General features: G+C 39.0%; 2 protein-coding genes across 3 annotated transcripts; one reads left to right on the top strand and one right to left on the bottom strand.

Moving 5' to 3' along the window:
- Positions 1-666: 666 nt before the first annotated feature.
- LOC113702960 (ethylene-responsive transcription factor SHINE 2-like) lies at positions 667-2,373 on the bottom strand. Its single transcript, XM_027224148.2, has 3 exons — positions 2,174-2,373; positions 1,907-1,999; positions 667-1,566 (listed from the first exon to the last, which is right to left on the bottom strand). The coding sequence occupies exons 1-3, from the start codon at positions 2,182-2,184 to the stop codon at positions 969-971; spliced, it is 702 nt and encodes a 233-aa protein (XP_027079949.1). The 5' UTR covers positions 2,185-2,373; the 3' UTR covers positions 667-968.
- A 2,663-nt stretch (positions 2,374-5,036) lies between these two features.
- On the top strand, positions 5,037-10,094 carry LOC113703639 (phospholipase D alpha 1-like). 2 transcript variants are annotated; one of them, XM_072062204.1, is made up of 5 exons: positions 5,037-5,134; positions 5,231-5,338; positions 7,366-7,437; positions 7,528-9,400; positions 9,531-10,094. In XM_072062204.1, exons 2-5 carry the CDS (start codon positions 5,246-5,248, stop codon positions 9,968-9,970), a joined length of 2,478 nt encoding a protein of 825 aa, XP_071918305.1. In that variant the 5' UTR covers positions 5,037-5,134; positions 5,231-5,245; the 3' UTR covers positions 9,971-10,094. The 2 variants fall into 2 exon arrangements, with proteins under 2 accessions (XP_071918305.1, XP_071918304.1); XM_072062203.1 differs by lacking the exons at positions 5,037-5,134; positions 5,231-5,338 and having other exon boundaries at positions 6,591-7,437.
- The last annotated feature ends 239 nt before the right edge of the window (positions 10,095-10,333 follow it).

Below are 10,333 nucleotides of genomic sequence, written 5' to 3'. Positions count from 1 at the left end.
AAAGATGAATGGTGAACTTTTCTTTTCTCATCAATACCAAGTGACGCTCTGATCTTTCCTAGTTTCTCAAATGGAAGTGCACTTGAGCCATCAAGTATTTTGGACGACAATGAGTCTATCAAATTGAGTAACCCCTTTGTCATGCATCTATGGACCTACAGCATACAAACAGGCCTGGTCAACGTGATGCCTTTAGGGTTAACTGGAAAATCAGTATAGAATCTCTTGCCAAAATGCTATTCTGGTTCCCAAGTGTCCCCAGAGGAAGAAAAGAACCCCAAATAAAAAAGGGCTCAGGCCGAGGTTGATAAAGGCAGGTAAAAGGAGATACAAGTAGCTGCTAGCTATCTGAAGAAAGCAATCTATGACTTGAAAATTCAATTTCATTGGACCGAGTAAAAAGTAAAGAAAAGAAAAGAAAAGAAAAGAATAATCCTGTTATGATAAAGAAATGAAAAGCTTCTGATGATTCTTCTCTTAACAGTTAACAGTGAACAGGATGATGAAGGCTGAGCTTAAGCAGTAGTAATTGGCATTGAATGCGATATGGACTTGGGAAGGCAATTGACAGTTGTAAAGGAAGTTTCGTCTAAACGTACGTACCACATTTGTATCAGAACATGCATATTATTATTACCAGCATTAATTAACAAGAAGTCGACATCATCATCAGCTAAAGATCGATGCATATATTCTGATTAATTGTATTTGCAAATATATATATATATATAATATTTACATCAGCAAATACTTACGACATTACAGGAAGATTTTAATCACTACTTCTGTTACGGTAATGTCCTATTCAAGAAGATGCTACCTTAAGAAAAGGATTTAGAAACAAATTTAGGCAGCATCCCTGAAGTTTTGTAGTCAATTCAAGAGCAGCAAAATACAATGAAAACTACTTGTATTAATTATTGCTAATAGTAGCTTATATAATATTATCATCTGCTAATAACGGCCTTTTAAGGATTGGTGAGATACGGTGGTGGACAATTCCAGTTGAGCAGTTCTTCCACCATCTGCATCGCCACTCTATTCTCTTCATCCATCCCAACTCCAGTTTCATGTTGATCAATAGCAGCAGTACCAGAAGAAGTCGTGGATGATCCTGATGATGAAGAAGTGGTGGTGGCGGTTGTGGTGGAAGAAGAGGAGCATAATGAGGCTTGTTGGGTTGAATTTTGGTGATCTTTGTTTTTCCCAAGCTCAACTTTCAGTACCCAATTGGAGCCGGAATGACGACCTGTCCTCTTCTGCCACACCCCAATCTGGGAATTGTCAAGCCTCAGACAAGTGAGCGAAGGTGCTGGATCCTTGCAGCATTTCTTCAGTTTTGCACTCAGGATTTCGGAGAGGGACTCCGCAGGTGGAGCTGTTAAGCTTAAGGGAGGGGAATCTTGATGATCAGTACTGGTTTTTCGGGACGGCTCGTTTGGATTCTCCTTCACCACCGGGAAATTGGTTTTGGCATTTTGGCCATTCATCAATATGGCTGCTTGATCATAGGCTCTCGCTGCTGCCTCTGCTGTCTCAAATGTCCCTAGCCATATTCTTTTCTTCCTGCACAAACAAACAGAAAAAAAAAAAAAAAGCAGAATTCATGGAGCAGTTTCTTAAGAAAAAACAAAAAGAAGAATTGTGAAATTCTTGAACAAGATCTTGATGCATAAGAAGCGTTAGCCCTTTTTTTTTTTTTTTTTTGGTCACATTTCTTCCAATGGTTTCGAGATTGTGAAATGCCAAATTGCAGAATGCAAGGCTGACGAAGCAAGTACAAATACTGCTTCAGACCAAATCTCTTGTAAGAGATTAAAGAAAGGAATATTGTGAGATACAAGTCGTACATGTGTTCGGAGGGATTCTATGCATATAGTACTATATACATACTAGTAAGGCTTACAATAAAGGGTGGCGGATTTCTGACACCCAAGATCCCCACTGGCGTTGCCTGACACCTCTGAATTTCCTGGAGGGTACCATGTTGGTTGTTGTCCTATTATTTAGACAGATAAACGAGAGAGAAGATTATAATGTGAGAGTTGCAGAGAGAGCAAATCAAGAAAAGATGTGTGTGTGAGTGTGTGTGAGAGAGAGAGAGACAGATAGATGGAGATGGTGAGCAGAGTTAATAAGAGAGGGGTAATGGAAGGAGTCTGGAGTGCAGTACCTCTGGATCATATGTAGTTGTCGGTGGTAATGGAAGGATGGACGGACCAAAGTCCAATCGCTTTAGGAAACTGCAATTAAAGCTTCACCTGCACACACCCTAGCAGTGTGTACTAGTTCTTCTTCCCTGCTTTCTTTCTCTCTTTCTTTCTCTGTGGGGAGTGAAAGTAGAAGTACCAGGTCCAGGACTACTAGACCTTATATAAGTGCTTCGTATCTACTCGAGAGTAAATGCATCATCTCTAAGCAGTAAGCATGATGAAAAGGACAAATTGTGCATAGCTGTATTCTTTGGCCTGCATTTCTTGGCATCAGCTGTAAAATGAAAGTGAAACTACTTTGGTCAAAAGCACTCACTCAAAACCAGGATGACATTTACTACTGCTCTACTAACTCAGATGCTTTTATTTTAATACGATGAGTTATGACACGTACGTCCAATCTTTCTGAAGCCGATATGGTCAAACCTCAAACGTATCTTGAGACTTTCCCGCAGGGAAATTTACTACTGGCTGTGGAATTAGAGTCGTACTCGTAAAAAAAATGGCAAATTTGAGTCGTGCGGCATTGACTTCGGATGATTTCATACCTCCTCCTCCTCCTCCCCTGAATCCTGTTCACTCAGGGATCAACCAACAAATCAACAAAACTCACCCATTCCTGAACACTTCCAGAAACAGGGCCTCTCCAATTCCAATCATGTACTGCATCTATGATTTTTTTCGTACTAAGTGAACGTAAAACTCACGATTGTTGCACCAATAATTGTACTAGTTTACGCAACTGGACAGAAATTCAACTGGAGAGGCACCTGATATGAACATGCCACGCAAACTGGCTATAGTATGATGATGTTATCCCGGCCAACCGTATAGTTTGTTGGGATAAGTGGAGAAATATGTCAAAACCCTTTGACTACCGCCAGGCAGCAGCAGAGCATGGGTCAACAGATAACAGTCGTAAGAAATCATCTCACTCCGTCTACACAGGTCACTCGGAATGATTGCATTACCAATTTTAATTTGCAACATCGTCTTAATTTGGGATTCTGTAAAGACCTAATTAATCAATGCCTCCCAAGCTAGCAGTAAAGAGAGGGGAAAAAAAAGGAGAAAAGGGTGTGAACGGTCCCACTAGAGTTAGGGATGGCAACAGGGCGGGTTTTGGATGGGGGATCCCTCCCCCTGTCCCTCGCCCCATTGCCAAAAAACTCTCTCACCCCCCCCCCCACTTCCTCTGCGGGTGTCCACAAGTGATAATTTGATATTTTTTTTTTAGAAATCTTTATTCAATAGATCAAAGTTAAATTCAAAGAATAAAATAAAATATGGAGCTGAAAAAGGTGAAAAAAGAAAAATGAAACAAGAAAAGTGTTGAAATAAAATACCAAGAAAATTAAGAAACTCAATTGGATTGTATACATAATATATTCTTAGAATGCGTAACATGTTTGTACCAAATATCAACTAGAAATTTGGATAGAAATGGGATAAAGATTATGTTTAGTTGCCAAATATTCTAAATTTATTATTATTAGATTATATAATATATTACATTTATTTATATTAATAAATTGAAGCAGGGATGGGGCGAGGGTATCGTCCCCGGCCCATTCAAAACGGGGGGAGAAAAATTCCCCCGTCCCTGCACCCCCCACCCTATCCCCGGCCCCATTACTCCGGCCCCCTGCCATCCCTAATTAGGGTCAAGACATTTGATCGGCTTTGCCATTTCTATCTATTGCTTAAAGGTTTCGAAATTTAAAAACCCTTACCTGATAATGGTGCTAATTATTACTGACCGAGTCCTGAAATCTCAAGGCCACAAAACCATGCTTATGGTGTACATAGGAGTAATTTTCTGCACCTCCAACAGATGATGAATGCAAATTATGTGTCACTCACAATTTAGCCAAAATCCTGTTTTCTTTATCTGAGTTATGTGTCATCCTATATTCATGAAGCAGTGGAAAATGGGAATGAGAGATATTATCATCTTCTGGATTTGACATCTGGTTATACGTTTATGTACAACAAGAACATTTGTGCTTTCAGACTATGAAAAAAGTATACAAGTGGCTAGAAAGCAAAAAAGCTAGTAATTGATGGTCTGGAATTCATTCGACTTCGTTTTATTAATCATGACGGGCTTCTTTCTTGTGCTTGCCATGATGGTTGTTAGTTTAGAGTTCGTTCGTAGTCCATTGATCAAACTATTAATTTCCTTGAGGAATCAACAATTGCTGCAACAGGAGGACAGGCATCTAATATCAATCATCATCACCAAATATATTGGTACACCCTCTTTATGTCCATTCCATCTAAATGTCGTTGGCTGCTATTATATTATGTTAAGAAGAGCAACTCCATCTTGTTATTGTACTCCTTCGTTTTGTGACATTATGCGAACCAAATTGACGTCCAAGAATTGATATATCATATCATATATGGCTTTGCCCTTCTTTCTTGGAATCTATTCGGAAATTGTTTTGTTAATTACATATACTTCATATGGATGGATCTTCCGTTCTCTTCCATGCTCATCCTCCTCAGATATCTTGCAATTTTCACAAGTTGAAGCCACCTAAAGACTCTCTAATAGGTATTGCATTTTATAATACACCTACGCGATCTATTGTTTGCATGTACCAGGCAAATACATGCGTTTTCTAAGCATTTGTAGGCATCACGCTGTGAAATTTTGAGGATTACACAACGCAAAGGATATTTCTTTCTTCAACTTTAAGCGTGTGATTTCTCCTATTCTTTCGACTGCATATGAAATCATGATAGTACAACGTGAACTTTGTCAAGTTTGATTCTTTTAGTCCTCAAGAAATCTCTCCCCCCCCCCCCCCCCCCCCCAACTTATTGAAATCCCTCTTCAAGGCTAGTTCTAAATTTACTTTGCCATCGCATATATACATACACAACCAACTAATTCAAGAAGTTACAGTAATTAGGTAAACAATTTACAGCTGTGATCATATGACATGTTTGAATATCCTAATTTTGACATTTTTTATGCGCTTTTGATGAATTTTCTTTCATGGGCTTAGGAGAAATCAATTAAGATGCCTTCAAAACTGCTTCATGGAACTCTTCAAGCTACGATATTTGAGATTGACAGACTGCAAACTGGATGGGGTTTTAATTTCTGCGGCAAAGTATGTACTCTCTATCTTGACAAAACTGCCACTAATATGCATGCCAGACCCTGACTTTTATTGCTTGTTTCTTGTGGTGTTTTTCTCCTTCCCCTTCCTGTCTTCCTGTTCGCAAATTGCAGAGTTTCATTAGTATGTTGTTGTTTCTAGGGAAAGGCATGTATTCTGTTGTCAAATCATTCTTGCCATATATCTTTTTTGGTTTCCTTGGTAATAAATAGTCCATACAGAGATGTCTACTGGATATGGTTTCGGTGTCTATGTTTCTTGCTTTTGAGCGAAGTTCTTTAATTTTTCTTTTTTGAGCGAATAGGGCCAAAATTTTACTTATGAGCTTGCACATATGAAATGGAAATTCAATCCCAGCCTCAGAAGTAAGAAGACTTGTCGCTCCTATTTTTATGAATCACTCCTAACATTTGGAGTGTACATTTTAGATGAATTACCTTTCTTACCCTTTACATTTTGAACTAAATTATATTGTGAGAATAACATAAGATGGAGATCATGTTCAAGAAAATATTACAATTGTCAACTAAGGGTGCTTCTGATAAAATTAAAATCTGAAATTTGTTAAATTTACTGAAATGAACATATTCTATATTAAGTGATAAGTGAACAGTTTATCACTTGTTGTTTTGAGTAAATTTTGTCTAAGCAATTTAAAGCCACTTCATTAGTGAACACGTTTTGTTTTTGATCATCAAACACGTTGAAACATGTTAAAATTTGAACCCATTAAGTGCTAAATTGGATTATTAAACAAGACCTAAGACTTCGTTTAGGTTTCCTTGCCCTTGTTTAAAACAGATTAATTCCGATTCATTTCTTTCAAAATAGAAATTCATTTCGAGAATTTTTCTTTTGCATAATGTCAACTTAAAAGGATTATGTCTAAGGGTTTCAAGTACCATGAAGCGGCAACTCCACGCAAGCTTTTGCTTTCAAATTCTTTTAAGCACAAACATTTTGCTTTCATTTCTTGAAACAGACCTTATGAAGTCAATTATTTAGGAAACTCAAAAAGCTAAAGTAAATTAATCTTGGTATAGCCAAATGTTATCTTAGAGAGCTTCAGCAATTACTAATTAGTTGATATACTTGACCACTATCATAATATTATTTAGGAAAATTTTGTGATACCTTTAGAGTATCATTTTCTTAACTTTTATTAGGTAATTGCTTGAATTTTAAATACTTAATTTTTTTTTATAATCTAAGGGTGAATGATGCTTTTTCATTATCCAACTATAAATTTAATTTGGAAGGTATGATACATAAAAGGGATCGTAGAATCGCCCCATGTTATTGTTCAACGAGTTCTTTCTCGTTGAAATTGTAGTCAGTTGAACATTTATTTATGAGGAAAATCTATTTCTATTACTAGAATGAAAAGAATTGAAGGAAACATATCATCCTGTTCATCATGTCAACGGTTGATAGGATACTTGTTATGCTAGAATAGCCAAATTGTCACTCCCAAAAAGATTAAAGAGAAAAAGAATCTACGAAGTATATAAGTTTACGGGTTTCATTCTTAGAGAATTCACTTTTGCATGTGCTTAAAAACTTAAACGCGTGCATTGTGGATTGATCAGCTTCAAAGCCAGCATGTAATTTTAGACAACTGCATCCCACAAAGTTTGATTTGGTAAAATTATTCAGTAAGTTTTATGAATATCATTGCAGCATAAGTTTTTGTTCTCGTTCAAAAAATCCTAATTTCTCCAAATTGGAACTATGGCCTAACTATAAACTTAGCCTTCAATCCTCGTTTTATGCCATCTGATGTTAATCTTTGGAGCTTTGTACAACAAAGGTAGATTTTTTGCATGTCAACTGGCAAGATAGCTGATATTTTACTGTCATAAATCATTAACGTTAGGGGCCTTAGTCCTGAAACATATACATCTCTATTGGTGACCATGAAGATGATGGTCAAAGATTACAATTGCATTACCAATTATATATTTCTCTTTTTTTTTTTTCCCTTTCCCTTTTCTGCTCGGAAACTATTTTCGTGGAAGACTAGCGGCCCCGGGAAAATGGCAAGAGGATTTTGTGCCCGAGTTAAGAGAGCTGTCTTATGCCGGCCAGAGGTAATTAATTGTAATCCTGTTTTTAACACATTTTGTGTTGATCTTGTTATTCCGGTGAGCATTTGGTGACATATTTACATGAATTAGCAGATTGTTGGTTCGAGACTATATGCTACCATTGATTTAGAAAGGGCTCGAGTTGGACGAACCAGAATGATAGAAAAACAGCTTTCCAATCCTCGTTGGTACGAAGGCTTTCGAATATGTTGTGCCCATATGGTCTCTAATGTCATTTTCACTGTAAAAGATGACAATGCTGTTGGAGCAACACTAATTGGAAGAGCTTATTTGCCCGTCGAGGAGATCATAAATGGATTCATAGTTGACAGATGGCTCCAGATTTTGGATGAAGATGGCATCCCAATACAAGGTGGACCAAAAATTCATGTGAAGCTGCAATTTTTCAGCGTAAATCAGGATCCCAATTGGTCTCGAGGAATCGGAGGTAGTCTAGCATTTAAAGGGGTTCCCCGTACTTTCTTCAAGGAAAGACAAGGTTGCCATGTTACCCTCTACCAAGATGCTCATATGCCCGACACTGGCTTTTCGAATTACCTCGAATCCAAATTAAGATACGAGCCTCAGAGGTGTTGGGAGGATATATTTGATGCCATCAACAATGCAAAACACTTGATTTATATGACAGGATGGTCTGTTTATACTCAGATCACCTTGATAAGGGATCCAAATAGGCCTAAGCCAGGGGGAGATATTACTCTTGGCGAGCTGCTAAAGAAGAAGGCAAATGAAGGTGTGAGGGTCCTGTTGCTTGTTTGGGATGACAGAACTTCAGTTGAGACTCTTAAGAGGGATGGTCTGATGGCAACACATGATCAAGAAACGGGTGATTTCTTTCGTGACACGAATGTTCATTGTGTTCTTTGTCCTAGAAATCCTGATGATGGGAACAGCATAATCCAGGGATTTGAGGTTTCCACCATGTTTACCCATCACCAAAAGACAGTAATAGTGGACTCTGAAATTCCAGGATCGGGGGGCGAGCCGAAGAGGAGAATTGTGAGTTTTCTTGGCGGAATTGATCTCTGTGACGGGAGATATGATACGATAACTCATCCCTTGTTCAGCTCTCTAAATACTGCCCATCATGATGATTTTCATCAACCCAATTTTCCAGACTCCAATATCAGGAAAGGTGGCCCCAGGGAGCCATGGCATGACGTTCACTGCAAGCTGGAAGGACCTGCAGCTTGGGATGTACTGTACAATTTCGAACAGCGATGGCAGAGGCAAGTCGGAAACAAGTATCTGTTCTCCCTTAATGAGCTTTATAGATTTGCCATCCCCCCATCACCAGTGACCAAGTCGGAAGATCACGAAACATGGAATGTTCAAGTTTTTCGCTCGATTGATGGTGGTGCTGCTTATGGCTTCCCTGAAGATCCTGCGGAGGCAGCTCAAGTAGGACTTGTTAGTGGGAAGGACCACATTATAGACAGAAGCATTCAGGATGCTTACATTCATGCTATCCGTCGCGCAAAGAATTTCATTTACATCGAAAATCAGTACTTCTTGGGAAGCTCGTATGGTTGGGAAGGGAATGATATACAGGTTCCGGACATCAACGCATTGCACCTCATTCCCAAAGAGCTCTCACTGAAGATCGTGAGCAAGATAGAAGCAGGGGAGAAATTCACAGTCTACGTTGTAATTCCTATGTGGCCAGAAGGGATTCCAGAGAGTGCATCTGTCCAGGCGATACTAGATTGGCAAAGGAGGACAATGGAGATGATGTATAAAGATATTGCTCGAGCACTCCAAGCTAAGGGTGAGGGGGATGATGTAGACCTTAGAGACTACCTAACGTTCTTCTGCCTTGGCAATCGGGAGTCCCGAGAGGCTGGAGAATATGTGCCTCCAGAAACCCCCAATCCTGACACTGATTATGCCAGAGCTCAAAAATCTAGGCGCTTCATGATCTATGTTCATGCCAAAACCATGATAGGTAATTGAAGCAAATTCACTCAGTTGGCACACACGTCCTTTTTCTTACTTCCAACTTTTGACTGGAATATTTATAGTGCTTGTTTTTGTTGGATTTCTTCCGGTTCTCATTTGGGATAAATCTCCAACAGTGGATGATGAATACATAATCGTGGGGTCTGCAAACATCAATCAGAGGTCGATGGATGGAGCAAGAGATACAGAGATTGCAATGGGAGGGTATCAGCCTCATCATCTTTCAAATGCAGAACCAGCAAAGGGCAGCATATTTCAATTCAGAATGGCCCTGTGGTTGGAACATCTTGATGTACATGATTACGTGTTTTATCATCCAGGGACATTGGAATGTGTCAGGCAAGTGAATTTACTTGCAGAGAGAAGTTGGGAGCTCTACTCGAGTGATACATTTCCTGATAATGAGGACCTCTCGGTCCGGCTTCTGAGGTATCCTGTGAATGTTTCAAGGGATGGAATCATTACTGCACTACCTGGACTTGATTTCTTTCCTGACACCAAAGCCCGTGTTCTTGGGACAAAATCTGATTACCTTCCTCCAATCCTTACTACTTGATGTTCTTATTCCTAGCATGCATCTAACTCTTGGCTGTAAATATTCGTACTAATCATACTTGATGTGTTACTGATAAATGTAACTGTGAATAGCCCATGATTAAAGCTGCTTGCTCTTGTGCCAATACTACTACTGATACATACCAAATTGGCTGTGAATAATTAGTTATGAGATCCATCGAATTCTTATTCTTCTTTTTTTCTTTTTAAAGACCAATTGATATGCAAATCTTTCTCGCCAACGTTCGATTCTTGATCAATTTCTTAAAGTTCTTGAAAACCCCCAACCAGCACAAGGAGTTCTAAGGTATGTGGGACGCCTTGCACTGGTCAGTCAGCAAAGCCAGGAATAGCCCCCGTAGGT

Source organism: Coffea arabica, chromosome 8e, assembly GCF_036785885.1.
Source record: "Coffea arabica cultivar ET-39 chromosome 8e, Coffea Arabica ET-39 HiFi, whole genome shotgun sequence".
Taxonomy (NCBI): Eukaryota; Viridiplantae; Streptophyta; class Magnoliopsida; order Gentianales; family Rubiaceae; genus Coffea; species Coffea arabica.
Note: the sequence above shows the minus strand (reverse complement) of the source record. Positions and strands in the feature narration are given on the sequence as shown.

Coding starts and splice junctions, on each gene's coding strand:
- LOC113702960 (XM_027224148.2), bottom strand. Junction 1,567..1,906: donor GAAATCCGCCACCCTTTATT/GTAAGCCTTACT, acceptor TTGTTTGTGCAG/GAAGAAAAGAATATGGCTAG.
- LOC113703639 (XM_072062203.1), top strand. CDS start 7,264: ATGAAGATGATGGTCAAAGATTACAATTGCATTACCAATTATATATTT. Junction 7,438..7,527: donor CTGTCTTATGCCGGCCAGAG/GTAATTAATTGT, acceptor ATGAATTAGCAG/ATTGTTGGTTCGAGACTATA. Junction 9,401..9,530: donor TCATGCCAAAACCATGATAG/GTAATTGAAGCA, acceptor AATCTCCAACAG/TGGATGATGAATACATAATC.